The sequence below is a fragment of the Nematostella vectensis genome, chromosome 3 (assembly GCF_932526225.1).
Source record: "Nematostella vectensis chromosome 3, jaNemVect1.1, whole genome shotgun sequence".
Classification (NCBI taxonomy): Eukaryota; Metazoa; Cnidaria; class Anthozoa; order Actiniaria; family Edwardsiidae; genus Nematostella; species Nematostella vectensis.
In genome coordinates, this window is record NC_064036.1 from 13,328,302 (window position 1) to 13,345,973 (window position 17,672).

Here is a 17,672-nt window from a genome sequence, read left to right on the forward strand (position 1 = left end):
GGCCACCATGGAAAACTCGCTTCTTCTTCTCGCTATCCTGCGGTCGTCTGAGCTCCAACACCCCTCCTATATACTCCTCGGGTGCCTCGCCTTCTCAGACCTTATGACTGGGGCTGTTTCGCAGCCGGTGTTAGTAGCAGCGTACCTGATTGCCAAGTACGAGAGAATGTATCACACGTCGTGTTATACCCTCAAGGCGGGCCTCATGACAGCTATCGTCTTCAGTGGCGTCTCTCTTCTCACGCTTACAGCCGTGGCGATTGAACGCTTTCTAGCTTTGTACTTTCATCTCAGATACAACGATTTAGTTACAAAACAACGAGTACTTCTACTCTTTGCGAGTTTCTGGCCGATGGTGATATTAACCATGGTCATGCCTGCATCGATGCTGAAAAATCTACGAGTTTTTGCCGTCATATTTGGGTCTATTCTATTCATCTGTTCATCTGCTATGGTTTTCTTTTATAGGAAAATTTATCGAATTATTCGGAGACATTTAACTGAGATTCATGCGCAAGAGTTCGCCGTACAGTGCGGCCCTCATGTGATTATGAGTAGCATCTTAAAAGCGCGCAAAACAGTGGCGTTATTTTTAGTCGTAACCTCTGTGTTTTTCATAAGATGGGCGCCATTCGTTGTCGTTGGTGTGTTGTATCTTTATGGTCTGGACGAGCCGTTTATTGTTCAGCTAAAGAAATTCTCTGTTATATTCGTTCTAGCCGGTTCGTCCGCGAATCCGATAATTTATTGCTGGCGCCTTGAAAAGATTAGAAGAACGATGCGCAAAGAGTTGAGCAAAATATTTGCAGTTTTCAGATGCAACAAATGAATAATTACCGACAAAGTACTGCATGCATGATATCTACGATAAAGGCATTTTGGTAAATTGCTTAAAATTATACTTCTTGTTTTAGCCTTAGCATAGATTCAGCCGCTGTCCATCTCGAATCGGTGTAGGAGATAAACGTTATCTGTATAACTTATCATTTCTTTGAAATTATATTGAGAAAACCAAAATAAAATTAAAAACGCCCGTTATCACTTATAGATGGTCAGACGTTAAACAAAGTAAATAAATCAATGATTTAGAATCCTATGCGCTTTCATAAAAAACGGGGACCCTCAAAAGGCGAACTAGATCATGATGAGAAAAAAAATTGTTATTAAACCTAAACCCTCTAAACGAATTCGGTAAATTAATTTTTTGAAAGGAATATTGAAGGCATGAGGTGGCCCACAGTGTACACAGGCATAGAACTTATGGTAACCCTGTGTTAATCAACACACAGGTATCAAACTCACTGTAATTCTCAGCTCCTCACACTCATCCTTAAAACTTTACAAGACAACCCTCCATACTTTACAGGGCCACCCTTCATACCTTACAGGGCCACCCCTGGTACTTTACAGGGCCACCCCTCATACTTTCCAGGGCCACCCCTCACACTCCCCAGGGCCACCCCTCACACTTCCCACGGCCACCCCTCACACTCCCCAGGGCCGCCCCTCACACTCCCCAGGGCCGCCCCTCACACTCCCCAGGGCCACCCCTCACACTCTCCAGGGGTGCCCCTCACACTCCCCAGGGCCACCCCTCACACTCTTCAGGGCCGCCCCTCACACTCCTCAGGGCTACCCCTCACACATTCCAGGGCCACCCCTTACACTCCCCAGGGCCACCCTTAACACTCTCCAGGGCCACCCCTAACACTCTCCAGGGCCACCCCTCACACTCCCCAGGGCCACCCCTAACATTCCCCAGGGCCACGTCTCATACTCCCCCAGGGCAACCTCTGACACTCCCCAGTGCCCCCCTCACACTCCCCAGGGCCACCTCTCACACTCCCCAGGAAGTGGAGTGTAAAGGCTTCGAAGTGCTACTAAGCAGACTTCTGTGCAAGTGTTTTCATTACGAGTTTTTTTTTTGTTTCTCTGTGGGTTTTTTTCTCAAATTTCTATTACGGAATCCCAATACAAACACTAGTAAAACAATGCCCAATTAAGCGATAATAAAATACATATGAAAATATGATCATAAAAATAGTGGCATAATAAATTTGTTAATAGGACGCTCCTTGTCTTATCGACCACTGCATCCATGTTCGTGAAAGTGTGGATTGATTTACAAGTGCACAGATGCACAGATGCCCTTTATAATAGATATCGAGGTCCCGCGGGTTTGGGGGACTCTCTAAGGAGACGGGGGTAATCGTCCTGTTTAAAATTCTACCAACTGCTATCCCTTAAGGGGTTGTTCAAATGTCCCTCCGATTCTGCCATTATCCCATACGTATTGTATTAAAAGTCAACAGAAAAGATGTGCTCGATGGCGGCGAGGACCGCAATAAAATTCAAAAATCAAATACTGAAAATGTGTTTTTTAGTGCTTTCTCTCAGGCTTAGAAATTTCGACCACACCTAATGTACTATCTCTTAGAGTTGCCATTGACCACACCCAAAGTGCTATCCCTAAAGATTAAAATTGATTTTGCCGACGCTCCCCCCCCCCCCCCCCCCGTATGTTTTATTATGGGAGTCCCTCCTCCCGGGATGAGGGGTCTATGTGTAATGATCCCTAACCGTGCTATGTAAACTTCCATGATATTGAGGGTTTGTGTGTTAAGATCTAAAGGTGCTGTACACATGGCCGTTATATTGAGGGCCTATGTGTTATGATCTTACCCGTGTTGTATATATATCAATGATATTGAGGTTTTATGTGTTATGTTCTCTACAAGTGCTGTATTCATATCCATAATATTGAGGGCTTATGTTTTATGATCTCTATAAATGCTGTACACATGTTCTTTATATTGAGGGCTACCAGTTCTGGTTATCAATAGCAGCGTACGTCATTCTCCGTGGGGGTGCGTACCTAACCACGCATCCATACTGTTCTGGTATCGATATAAGTGATGATAGAAGCCCTCTAAACCTTGGGTCTAGCACAGGTCCCCTATCATCCTCTGAGACAGACCCTTTAGTCCTTGTGATTGCGGGGAGATGCAATTGATTCACTTCTACTACGTTATTCCGTCCACGCTTCTTATCAATCGCCTCTTTGCCGACTCTGTTTTTATTGCTTTTGATCTCTTGGTCTAATCTGTCTTTGTTTTTCTTATCTTGATCTCTGCTATCTCTCTTTCTTTTTTTAACTCTCGCCATATTCCTATCGTTATCTGTGCTTTCGTCGTTCGATTTATCGCGCATCGAATGCATATTTTTAGTATGTTCACGTTTATCACCTTTATTATATGTTGCTTGCCCTTGGGCCAATATCGGAGGTAATACCACTCTTTGCTCTACCTTCCCAGTACCACCATAGACCGATCGACTCAACCTGCGCTTAGCTCTAGAGTCGAGCTCAAACTCATCTGGTTTTATTCGCGCTTTCGATTGAATTTCGCCGATCTTCCTACCGCGTTCCGTGGTCTCCCGTAATTGCCTTTCATACAGTTGTACAATACCAATCCCCCTAGCACTTGGAGTTACATCTTCGTTGATTCCTTTTAGATTTCGGTGGCTTTTTCGCCACATTCTTGTAGGCAAGCCGTTAAGCTGTTTACTCAAGAGGTTGCAGCATCTTCGTGGATTGATTTGTTGTTACAGAACAAGCCCGATCTCTTGGGGTAACCATATATCCAACAATAATTTATACTCAGTTATTACTCGCTTGGTCGCTACGTTTCTGTATCAATTCTCGTCACCTACACACACGCACTGAATAGAACCGTCTGCCTCGCGTCCTGTGTTGACCGCTGTGTTGGTATGTGCATGCATAGCACGAGGCTAATTATTAACGGACCACTATTCAGATTATATGCCCGGGTGATACTTAGCACACCGTAACCTAGGGGAACTCAACAGTAGTTTAAGGGCATAGAATATTCTAGCTAGCGTTAACAGAATTAGAAATATGCATTCTTTCATTGAACGGTCCCTATCGGTATTACCAACAAAGGTGTTTATTAGATGCCCGGTGTTTGTTTATTCTTGGCAAAGGTAAGTCGATTATAACTGATATAAACACCTTCAATACACGCAACTCTAATTACACTTCACGAGAGCCTTATCTATAATAGAAAGAAATCCCAGAGTGTATGGCTTCGCGTGTTCACAAGCTCTCCTTTTCTTGATGCTAATCCTATTATTCATAAAACCGGGAAGACTCATCTGTTTGCTAATTTTGAATTTCGATGCAGGAATTTATCATACATGTAATCCCCCCACCCCCGGGGGCTTGTTATGCGGCCGCCCACTGATACGAGAGCCAAAAAAAACCGCTAAACATCAGAATTCTGAAGATTGTTTCCCCTAATTTGGTCTTTTCAATCATGTTTTGGATATAAAAAAATAATAAAAAATTAAATGAAATAAAAAAGACCGAACAATGATGTAGACGCTATTTTTAAACGTTAAAAAAATGTTTTTTTTTTGGCGTATTTATCACATTCGTCACCGTACAGTGCGGACACATCCCTAGTTAGAGGGTAGACAGAAAAAAACCCGAGAAACACCTGACTTACCAAGCTGTAAAGCGATATTACCCCCTTTTTGTGTATTTATTTGTGTTAATAATATCTACCGTCCTTTTCTCTTATAAAAAACTGCCTGGGAAGTTTATAGTGAGAAACGATACACTTAAAACACAGTAAATAAATCAAAACAGAAACAAATACACTCTCAAAAGACAAGAATAAATTTTTACTCTAGTATCTATTGGAAGGCTGTACTGTACGGCCTCGCCTCGGTAAGACTGGTAAAGCCGAGGAGAGTTTTTTTGCCGACAAGCTAGAGACCAGCTTACGCATTTTCTGGTCGTCGTTATGCTGATGTTGCCTAGGAGATGCGAAGATTCGCTTGATCTCTGGAAGTCTAGTAGTAATCCCAGGGTTCCTTGGGCGGAGCTTAGCGGCCAAGCCATCTGATGCCATGAGTTTTGGTAAGAACCGTCTCGTGCCAAGTCGCTTAGAAAGTGGAAGACAGACTGGGTTATCTTTTTTAACCTCTTTGACCTTAGCTTGGTTTTGTATGCTCTTAAGTCTCTGCTCTTTCGTGCGCTTCTCCCGGTAATGCTTTAGGAATGACTGCATCGTGTCGTGAGAAGGAACCGAATCGCTCCCTAAGACAACCGACGAGGACAGGCGACATCTCCCGTCATTTATCGAGGGTCGGCGTATAGATTCTAAGTTTGCAATCTGATGATTTTTAATTATCGAAATATCGGAAGTCGTATCTACTAATTCATCGATTCTGTCGACCGATTTCAAAGCTTTACTTTCACAAGGGTGCTTTTGTTCCGCTAAACTTCTGTATTTCCAGCCTGGCTTGAGTTTAACCTTTTTTAGATGTGTCGGTAGAAGTGCATCGACAAAAGTGTCCTCTTCCCAGATGGAGTCGGTGTTTGTAACGTAGTCGACAGCGTGTGAGTCGAATATCTCAACGACAGTATTTGCGCGTTGCTCGGCCAGACGGTGTTCTTTTCGCTCGTCTCGTTCGGGAATCACCCCGAGCCGTGTTGATCGTCTTGTTAGAATGGAACCCGTGTCAGAGGCAATAAAACTTCGTCTTCTTCTCATCATATCACGCTCCCTCTTTTCCCTTTAAATTCACACATTTGAAGCACAGTGACCAAGAATATACCGCTTTCGAACTGCAGTTATTTGACGCCGTCCACCAAATGTCTTTTCCACTATCTTATGGTTTACCTTGCGTTGCTATCCTAGACCAGATCTTCCATTCTTGAGGATTTCACTAGATGAATGAATCCTTGTCTGTCGCAACTGGATTTTGACTCGTGATTTTGTGCCTCAAATTTCAGTTTTTGTACATTGTGTCAAATGTCGATTGACAGTGAAAATATTTAGGTTTATAAGCTGTCCCTTTTCATTACCTTCAGCCAACGTATTAAATGTCGTCAAGAATTTGAAAGCCAAATCAAACAAAGTCGTGTTCTTTTTTGCAGCTCACATATACGTTTATACGTTTCGGGGGGGGGGGGGGGGGGGGGGGTGAATAGGGGTATGTAAATCCGCCGATCCGCAACATTTTCGGGGCAAATCCGTGGATCCGCAGATATTTTTAGATCCGCATGGTTTGACAGATAAACAATAGCATCGATTGAAATTCATTTAGAAATTCGACCGTCAAAGCAGTCAAAATCCGAAATCCGTGCCCAAATTGTCAACAGATCCGTGATCCGCCGTATTTCCAAAATCCGCCAATCCGCTGAAATAATCATCAAAATCCGTAATCCGTGAGCATTCGGGGCTGAATCCGCCGATCCGCGAACCTATTCACCTCCCCCCCCCCCCCCGTTTCGAGAAAAATCCTTTTAGCAGATTGATAAAACAAGCTTCGCTGAATAAAAAAAAGCTTATTAAAATTCATTTGTTAAAATTATTGAATGAGGCTAACCGATTTGAGTGGTTACCAGTAATAGATAAATCTGTTAGAGCTTATGAATGAATCTTTAGATTACCAATTAAGCAAGCAAGTGCAGTAAAATTACAAAGATGGCGGTAAACTATAACCCTTATGACCCATTGTGTATACTGCTTTCTTTATTCGCTAATTATATACCTCGGAATAGAAAACACCAGAAGCGGTCACTAAACTCTCATTACGGATTAATCCATTCTATTCCTGTAATCCAAAAAGTGTTTTATAGTAAGCACTAAAATTATTTTTTTTGACTTTGTAATACCATTATATAATCCATCGATCCATTTAACTTAACAAGCTAGAAATGCGGTTTCTGGATTATTTTGTAGGGCCTTGTAGCCTTGCTGACTTCTTTATGATGGCTTTAAAACTCCACAGGCTTTCAAAATTATTCATTTCCTCATGCCTACGATCTAATAAATTACGCGTGCATATATAAAGGAATGTTTTCTTTTCTGAAGCAGATGGCTCGGCTAGTGCACGGCACTGCGTAGCAAGCGTTTCTGTGGAGTTTCAGCTGGAATAGAGAGCGAGATCGCCCCATTTTTCGCGTGGCCATATTCCTTGTTCACTCTCTATTCCTACTCCACAGAAACGCTACGCAGTACGCAGGCTAGACCCTGCGCGGTACCTGCCCCTGTCAGCGACAGTTTTTTATTGTTCTTATTTATTATCGGAAGACATTTCTGTCATGAAATCTCGAAATAACCATTTAAGAATAGAGTTTTACATGTTATCGAAAATATCGGCTATCATCGGCTTTCTTCAGCCGATAATACTTTTTCACAATTGGTATTTTGCTAGAATAACAAAATGGCGGCTGACAAAGACATTTTAAGAACAGGGAGCAGGACATGTAAAGTAGAAAATCGGCGCCAAGTCGTCTTCAAGTCGTCTCCACTTTGCCAAAAGGCAGTTCTATGACCGAAAGGTGCTTATGGGTAGTAAATTATTTGTGGAAATAAAGGTGGTAAATAAACTTAAGCGATGTCTGAACCATAAATTACATTCCATTACATTAAATGGGCAGTCGTATGTTTTATCTATATGTTTCTGAATTTGGAGTTAAAATTTTGGGATCCATGAGTTCTTTCGGTAGTAGAACTGCCATTTGTCAATCGCCATTTGCCGTTTGCAGTCAAAGTTTTTTAAATAGGTATATATCAACCATCAACGTTACGCTACCTAATACCTGATTCACGCAATGTTTTCATTGTTGAGATATTTACCTGGTTGTACCAAGAGCGATGTTCTCACTTAATTAAGATAATTCCCTTGAAATAGTTCTACAACCCAGAATTTTTTAAAACTTGGCGATAATCAATATTGAAGTTAAGGGCTTTCAAATAATGTAATAAAAAAATGGGGGTACTGCCCTCGTTTTCACAACAGAGAGGCGTAGAGATGACGCGTTTTTACTGATCGCGCAAGGAAAAATCCAAACTCTTAGTTTTCAAAAAGAGTGCCTATAGTCTTTAGAAAATTAAGTTCTGTTTGTCAAGCTGCCAAAATCCGATCTCCTAAAAAATAACCCGTAGTAGCTAATGTTCATATTTTAAGAGATCGCACTAAGTCATTGTCTTCGCCACTATTCATACGGTAAAAAGCACCATTTTGAAGTATTTTTACGGCTTTTAAGAGAAATAACAAAACTTCTTCAACCCAACTTTTTTTCTTCTTTCAGTATATTATTTTTCCGTATATATTTAACTATTTGAGCAAATAAAAAATGGGGGTAACCGACTTCGTTTTTCTGTCAAAGCTATTTTAAGTAAACAAAAACGCGCGCCTTTTGCTGTGTTTTCTTGTACAACTATGGCGCGCGCGCACTTTAATACCGGACAATTCGAACAAACAGCGCGCGCTACTATGCGCAGAAGTGCAATTCAAGGGAATTACCTTAAGTTGTTGGAACAAGGAAAATATCAACTCGCCACAGCGCACCTCGACCTTCGCACCCCAAAGAACTCCCAACACTCGAAAAGAAAAGATTTCCGAATACGCAGTGGCTATATGCCGGACAGGCGGGAAAGGTCCTCAATGGACTAAATACCCGACAGTTTTCAATTTTTTTTAACAACCCAGTATATCATTAACACTAACACACTAATTTTGCTGAAGTAGCCGTAAATCTTTTACGGGTTCTGCTTATCATGGCTTTCGAAGTTTGCCATTTGATGATAAAAGAGTTAAAAAAACCCCGATTACTTGGAGCGGATAATCAAACTAACCCCTCACCTAAGGGCAAAGTGAAAAAAGGTATTCATCTGAGCGAAATCATCTATTAACAGGGTCTGGATGGGGTTAACCGACTAGCGACAAACGGCTTAAAAAGTAACTGACCGACAAAACATGAAAAAAAAAAAAAAAAAAAAAACTAGTGACTAGCGACCGAAACATTTTTGCCGACTACCGACATTTTATTAAAACTGGTATTTTTGCTCTTTACTTCCATCGTCAACCTCCTAAAATTCGGCCATTTCAGAATCTGCACTATGTATTGTCAATTATTGACCCATAATTAATTAATTATCAACTGATCAATAAGTTCTTAATTACAAATCAATCCTAAACAATGTTGAATCTTGTTTATACGTGAAATCTAGTGCAAAAGCGAATACTAGCTTAGATTCACTGACTACGACAAAGACCGATAATTTTTACCGACTACCGACAAAGACCAATAATTTTTACCGACTACCGACATGCAGACGCCCCATCCAGACCCTGTATCGTAAGGGCAGACAAGCCAATCAAATTCTTAAAATGGCGGGAAAATAAAAAACTTCAGTAAATCTCTGTGCTATTTGATGAGATGAGTGTATATAGGGGGATGTAAAATCTTTGAATATTCACATTTTTCTGCCCCGCTTCTCATATCAAACCCATCCATGGAGTACATGAATTCTTCGGAATTCAGTGGACTTCATTGAATACTGCAGTGTACTTAGATAGATACAAATTAAGCTGTTGTAAGGGAGAAGCAAGAGATAAATTTAATGTATACACTATTGGTTAGATGAGCAGTAATTCTTTTTCATGGGCACCACTTAGACCCTGTATACTGGGTAAAGGCATATAGCTAGAGGTTGACATAGGGGTTGTTCCTCTCCCACTCAACCACCAAAAAGCAGAATATACTTATTTTGCTCAATATCTATGACTGCACCCCCCCCCCCCCCCCCCCCACCACCACCACCCAAGCTAATCATGCCTGTTTTGGTTATCAGACTTCACCTTTCTCTTTCTAGACATACAAATCACTTTAATTAAATAATTTCTTTTGTTGAATAAAATAATTCAATTAATAAAAAAAAAGAGAAACCATGAAACAATGGGTTAGTGATCAGCCAAGACAGTGGCTGCAAAGAAAAGGGGGTCTTTTAGCTTAAATTCAGCTTATGGATATCTATTATGGATTTAACCCTTGCATTTGAATGACCAGCCAGTGTCTGAGCTAGACCACTTCAATTCTTCATGAGAACTTCTGGTCTCTATTCTATATTTGTCAAGAAAGGGTGAAACCTAAATTGAGCTTTGTTGTCGGTATTGGATGTTTCCCGTCGTCTTATGCACATTAGGGGATTCAAGATTCATGACGGCGGAGGTACGACGACGGCGCACACGTATTTCTCTCCGCGCGCTGAAAGAAAAATGTAGTTACGCGCGCTGCTTGCATGTACGCCGTCCCCGATCGACTTGGCACAAATGTCGGCTGTTCTCAATTTACGAAAATATCACAGTAAATTGTCGACCTAGTGAGGTCAAAATATTGTCAATTGTGGAAAAAGGGCAAGCAAATTTAATTTTAGTCGGAATTGAACGTTTTTCTTTGCTTGTATACCTAAAACTGTTATTAAAGTGAATTTTATCTGCAAAAATTGTCGGGAAAGGTCTTCAGTGGGCCATATGCCCGACAGTTTCCGATTTATTCAAATAAGCCAGTCATTTGCCAGCCTAGCGAGCTCAAAGTATCCTATATTTGTTTAGAAAGGGCAAGCGATTCTGGATTTAACAATTCGGAATTGAATGTTTTTCCTTATTTTAGTGACACTTGCATTTTATCTGCTACTATAACACAATCGGGAAAGGTGTTTCTTTCTTTTTCGACAACAAAGCTCAATTCAGATTCGCTTGCCTTTTCTAAAGAAATGTATATTACTTTGAGATCACAAGGTTGACAATTTTACCGTGAAATTCAAGCAAATTGAGAATTGTCGACATTTAGCAGCATATTGCAGAAAATTCCGGTTCCACTAAAATTACGATTCTATAGTGTACATAGTCAACCAAAAACGTTTAATACCAATAACATTTCTCAATTCAGATTTGCTTGCTCTTTCTCCACAAACATGGAATACTTTGAACTCACTAGCTCGACAAGTTAAGGGTTTATTTAAATAAGTTGAAAACTTTCGGGCATTTAGTCCATTGAGGACCTTTCCCGACTGTCGGGCATATAGTCACTGCGTTCCGAATAACCCCGAATAAGATCCAGCTAGCAGGCTAGACCTTTGGGTATGAAAAACCTGCAGCGTATTTATATTTCCTGGGATACTTTTACGGCGTCGGTCAAATCGCCAGCGGCGTCTAAATGATTAAATCACGATAAAGCCTATGCTTCCCAGTTTCCCATCATCCAATATTGACGCAAAGCTTATACCGTCGGTTTAACTAATGTTCAACTGCGAAGTTTTTGTCACTCACGGCAAAATTGTGAAGGCTAAAGCTTTTATTGTTATAATCTCCATGACGTCAATAGACTCTGTGTTTACTTATAAAGGCTTTTTGATGTTTAGTTTTCTATGGAATTTTAAAGTTCGTGTAAGTAAAATTGGACGCTAAGTACGTAAGTTTGTTATCGAAGTTCCGGTGTTATAGCATCATAGCAATAAAAAATAGGACATGGTATAATTGAAAGCGGTCGGGTGATGATAAAACTTTTCTGATAAACAAACTTGTTCTGTAGGAAGCTCATCAAATTGAATAATTTTAGCAATTTCAAAGCTTTATATAGATGCGCCTATAATTGTTTTTTGCCTAATTGTTTAAAATAAGTTTTGTTTTAAACAACAAAATATTTTATTCCTAATTAAGCCCGGGCTTCCTTTCTTGAGCGGCTACAACAAAAAACACTAATTTCCTCAAAAATGAAAAGCACGAATACCATTGACACAACTATTCAATTGAGTCGCAAAACATACACACTAAAACCTGCTTTAATTATCACGTTTCTAGTTATTAGATTTTTCATAGATTAGTGAGGGAGGTTTATTGGTGAGAAGTGTATTTAGGTGGCATTGTCTACGCTATTATCTGGCAGGTTGGGTTTTTTTGACGAGAAGTTTGTTTTCACTTAAAATACTTGCCTCAGATTGGCTGGATGTAATGTGGTGTACCTATTGTATAATCACAAAAGCTGCCAAATCCCCTAAACATGCTACCTTGCCAGATTTCTCCTTGAATAATATACATTTGACTCGACAAGTACGTAAGGGTTTGGCAAGAGAAATCCGATATCCACCATTGTATGGCCCTTTCTTTGCAGTTAAGCAAGCGTGTTTTAAAGTTTGACCCAATAAGTGTGCTGGCTTTGTTGCAAAATCCAAACTAAACAAAGCTTCGACTCTTTAGCATAATTAATGCAAGTTTACTACAGACTTGTGCTAGTTATTAAGAGCATCTACCTGGTGACGGAATGTGCCGGATTGCTGTTTTCACTAAGGCTGGAGCCTCATGGAAAACCGTACAGAAGCCCATCCTTACATTCGCGAGCTGGGAGAAGTGGTCGTTCAGGCTACATCAATGGCTATTATCATATTCTTCGCCACAACGGGCAATATACTTATCCTGCTTGCAATCTATATGGATAGGACACTAAGGACAATGACTAACGTGTTTGTTGTGAATCTAGCGTGCGCTGATCTACTGCTGGCCCTGATCGGAATGCCCTTCACTCTCGTCTCCTCCATCACGTTTCAGTGGGTGTTCGGGGACGTTTGGTGTGTCATCAATGGAATGGCGGTGACTTTGTTCTGTGTTGCTTCCATGTTGACATTGGCCGCCGTGTCTATAGACCGATATATTGCTATTATTCACCCCTTGAAATATACAGAGCTGATGCATAGCCGCACTGCTACCGGTATAATAGTGTATATCTGGGCGCATTCATTTATCGTTGCACTCCTTCCCGTATTCAGATGGTCGAGGTACATTTACATCCGTAGCGAGTCCATTTGTACGTTTGACTGGGCATTTGATATTGCCTGTACGCTGTTCATTTTCGTTGTTTGTTTTTTCATCCCTTTGTCCGTCATGATGTTCACATATTACCGCGTGCTGCAGACCGCGAGAGAACACTCTAGGCGAATCTTTCCAGTTACAGGGAGATTCTCCGAACGTAAAAAAGATAGACAGATCAACAAAACAGATTCCAGCGCAGAGTGCAATGCGTATATAAGCCAGGTGTCGTACAATTCAGACTGTCAAGCGAGCAAAGAAACGGGTGTAACCTATGCTGACAGTCAACCGTCGAGTATTCAGAAGTCTGCGGAAGAAGACGCTCGCTTGAGCGATCGACGATCTAACGATTCCGATTTAGGGGACTCTAACTCTTTTACCCATTCATCGCTACCGATTCTAAGTAGAAAAACATTACCACCATTACAGCAGAGGAATTTATGCTATTCAGAGAACGAGACCTTGGACCAAGACCAACAAATGACTTGGAATAAATGTACTCTTGGTAACACAACAAACAACAAATCCCTCTCCTCCGTGTTCCCATTCGTACTGAATGCCAGCGATGGTGGTTTTGATAATAGGAATGGTCTTGTGAAATTTGACACAGCGCGACACAAGAAGGGAAAAGAGGGGCGAAAGGAAAATAGGCGCGTGGCTTCTTGCTCCTCATTTGTACAAGAAGCAAACTACCGTAATGCGACCTCGGATAAAAGCTTTATTGCAAACAACAACAGCAAAAAGCCTTTGGGTGACTCCTGGAAATCACGACCGATCGGTAGTATTTCGTCTGTTGCTAAGCAGCCTCTTAGAGACACGAACCTGACCGAAACATCTAGAAAAACAAATTCAATTACAGGTAAACACGATGGTTATCCTCACAATGACGAGATTTCAGCAAGCTATAACACGACAAAGACAAGTGAAAATGGTACTCAAAAAGACTGCAGGGGCTTAAGAAGCCTGCTCAATTCAGTTGTCACTTCTCGATCAATGAGCCGTAAGCGCGCATCGCAAAAGAAGAGTCAGCAGCGTACTGAACAGCGGTTTAAGCAAGACAATAAAGCCGTGCGCACCTTGCTGATAGTAGTTGGAACCTTTATCTTATGTTGGCTGCCGCACTTCATCGGGATCTTCTGCCTGATGTCCGGAACATGTGCCTGGCCCGACAGGTACTTTGCTATAACTACCTGGCTCGCTATGCTCAACTCTGCCTGCAACCCTGTCATATATGGGGCCATGAGCAGGCAGTTTCGTAAACGCTTTAAGCAGATCTTGCAATGCAAGCGTTCCTTTTTCTGAATTCCGTGGGACATAGGATGGTCAAAAAACCATGTGAAACCTATAGAATTGTCTCACTTTTCGGCTCTTGCCACTCTCCCTCCATTCTCAATGTATCCTTTTTCCCTCATTCATGCATTCTCTCTTAATTTAGCCAGCCCCTTCTCATAAAAACGGCCCTCTTCTCTGCACACCGACCCGTTCCCTATTCAGCTCATCCTATTCGGTCGTCCCGCTTCATCCAAGATCGCACTTTTTCCTTACCTCTTCCAAACCGCTTCTCCTATTTCTCTTGTCCTTTAAGTCGTGTCATGGAGTAAACATCCTTCTTTCTGCGCCTTGTTCCTTGAATCGTGCACTTGCGCACTGAAACACCCTCCTATATGCGTTTTGGGTTTGAGGGGACGGCGATTATTAAATTCTACCAAGTAAATACCATAGTCAACAAAAGAAGCGATTTTAAAGAAGGATTTTCAAGTTGCACCCGCAGCAACCCCCCCTCCCCCCCTCTCTCTTTTTCTCCCCAAAAAACCTCCGCCTGCAGCTGTCTTTTTGTTCACCAGGAGTTGTACCTTGTTGTGTACGCTTAAGTTGTACCAAACAACTTGAAATGTAATTCCCCAACATTTCTCCCACAAGTAATTATAAATTTGTTAAAAAAATCGTGAGAGCAACAGTTCGTAATTTTCATTAAGTTATATTCTTATATTCATTAAGTTATATATTTCTTTTAACAATTCAGTATATATGGTAAGTGGTATATTTCTAGAACTAGGTTTATGTTTGTTTAAATCAAGTCGTATACTTTTCATTTCAAGTATTATCTAATATCTAAACAAGATATATAATTTGTGACAACAAGTTTTATAAATGTGGCGGGCTCAAAGGCCGAGGTACGAACAGGCAAGTGTGCTCGACAAAATCGAGAGCCGACGATAATCTCCCCCCATTGTCGAGTATCAACAAACTTCATGGGCGCGTTCGTTATTGTTACTCTTCGCCATCTGATTGTTCTGATGGCCCTTCACGTTGATATTGCGCATCACCCACAAAAAAAATTTACTCCGACTTGGTTCTTTTCAAAGTACACTCAAAATTGTTCCTCGTCGCCATAACTCGTGATCTTCGCAAGTTTAACGATGGTTTGGTATTTGCGCTTGTCGTCTCGTCAGATGCCGACCTCATAGCTCTTGATCTTTGCAAGTTTAATGCTGGTTTGTTGATTTCGCTGAACGCAGGGTTCACCGTCCACCATGACTTGTTCTTTTTCTCCGACATAGCAATACGCAAAAAGCGCTTTCGTCTGGATAAAGTGTGTCGAATAGTATTCTGAAAATATAACAAACATCTTGTCAGCGAAGGTCAAAATCTAAGATTTCCCGAGAGTTTGCAACTGAGTGAAGATGCATGCTGTTGTTCGTAGTGGTTTTATCGCAAGCATATGGTTTATTATCGATGGGTCGACTGTTTCACCAATTGAATAGAAAATTGGGAAATGGAAAACCATTAGATTAAGCCACTTTTGCGTGGATTTGATGACTCATAGGGGTTCCAACGTTCAATTGCTGTTCAAGAGCAAACATTTATTGCACCAAACAATTCCCTATGTCGATATACCGTATAGAAAGAATACATATATGTTAACTTAAAAAATGCAACCAAAGGCGGATAAACACGGATACAATGTCGAGGTAACGGCGCTCGGCGTGTCTGTCAATTGTTCTGGCCTCAACAATGTTTCCCCGTGTGCCCTATTGAATAAACATCATGGGCACCTACGCGCATTATATATTTTGAAAACACTGTGTCCTCGTTTTAGCTTGAAGTCAGTTGCTAGCTGTTGTTAATTATCATTTTATTTCTTATTCAATAAGTCGACACTCACTTTCCAATCATGAGTTACTGAGCTCGGTGATATTCCAGCGACATTATCCTCAAACCACATGTAAATTTCCTGTAATGTCAGTCTCTTATCCGGGGAAGAACTTATCGCTTCTGCTAATAAATCTGAATATGATACGGTGCCTTTTGAGTAGTTAGTGGGGGGTTTGGACTCAATTCGGAATGCCTTCCCACGGGCGAGTCCACCATCTGAAAAAACATCATCTTCTCTTGAAGAAGTTGAAGAAGAAGAACAAGACCTTTGGTGTTCCTTTGGTGTTCCTTGTTGGTTGTAGCGTTCAATATAAAAACTAGGACTGCAGGGAACATGGGGTGCGTGCCACTTGCTTACAATCGAATTGTTGTCGCAAACGTCTGGGAAATGAATTAAGCTTTTTGTCGGCCTCCCATCTAAGAGGTTCTTTTTCACAGAACACGGAACAGGGAACCCGAAGGATGTTATTATGGGATCTGTGTGATCCATCTGCAATGTTTCGACTCTTCGAGTTGCAAGATCTGGAGAAATATAACGATCGTGGCCTTTCACACGTCCGTTCAAATGCGTAGCCAACCGAGAGGTAGTTAAGATTTTTGTTTTATAAATATACTTGACATTCTTAGCTCTTTCCATGAACATACACAATCGTTTTTTAACACGTTTTAATATTTTTTTCTCGATTGAACTGACTGAACATATAAAATCTATAACAAAACAATTTTGAGACTAGAACCTTCAAAAAAACAAGCACATTCTTATGTCTGTAGCATTAACTAGCCGTGAGCGATATATAAGCTATGAACTGAATCGGTGCTTAATCATGTTGACGTCACAAAGGCTTCTTTTGGTTCCGGGTTAAGAGGAGCCTTTCATGGTTAGTTTCCACTTTATATATTTTGATCTTCTTTTGATTTGCTTTAAACGATACATTTTTAGGGAACACACGAAGGTGTGGTTGAAAGAATTGTTAGCTTATCGCCCCTTTCCCGCCCTCCCCCCTCCCCAAGGCGTATATTTCACCGTGTATATTACACTCTGTTATGACATCACTCTCCAAGGACCTCTTACTAATTATATCCATAGTATAATGACTCAGCATTGACAACATTCCGCAAATTACTGCGCCAGTGAACCTCACGGCGAAGCTGACTTCGAATAATTGACAAACTCACGCCGAAATAAGCACAGAAATAGCTGCGGCCATCACACCAGTGAGCGACGAAAAAAATGAAATGAGTCTATAAAAATAGCCTTTTTGGCAAAGAAAATATCTTGCTGATTCGAATGCACTGAAAAAGTTACTTTTGTCGTTGTTATTTTTCTGCCAAAAGCCGGAGGTAGGGGGGTAAAGGTTTAGTGACAATCAAGATTTTATTTATCTATAGTTTTTATTTTAACAATTAGACCTCGAGGCCGATTGGGCTATGTTTCAATAGACTATGAGGCCGAAGTCCGAAGGGTCTATTCAAAATCATAGCCCAAAAGGCCGAGACGTCTTTGCCTGATGCACACTAGTGACATAACGACATAAGAACATTTGCTCCTAGTGACGTCATTAGTAACGATACAATCACGTGACTACATTGGTCCACCCCCTTGACACTGACACATACCAAGATTGGTTGTTATATGATGTTTTGTTCATGAGATATGGATATTTTTGTAGTTTTGCCTTAAGTGACGCCATCAATGACGTCACACAACACGTGACAATATTGTTGCATCCCCCTTTGCACCTACCGAGTTTGGTTGTCATATGATGTTTCCTTCGTGAAATATGAATATTTCTTTTAATTTTGATGACACGTCAGTATATTTTTGCTTCTAG

At 41.0% G+C, this 17,672-nt stretch overlaps 1 protein-coding gene across 1 annotated transcript; it reads left to right on the plus strand.

Moving 5' to 3' along the window:
* The first annotated feature begins 11,640 nt into the window (after positions 1–11,640).
* Positions 11,641–15,982, plus strand: LOC5518717 (5-hydroxytryptamine receptor 1A). Its single transcript, XM_032363458.2, has one exon. The coding sequence runs from the start codon at positions 12,181–12,183 to the stop codon at positions 13,984–13,986; it is 1,806 nt and encodes a 601-aa protein (XP_032219349.2). The 5' UTR covers positions 11,641–12,180; the 3' UTR covers positions 13,987–15,982.
* The last annotated feature ends 1,690 nt before the right edge of the window (positions 15,983–17,672 follow it).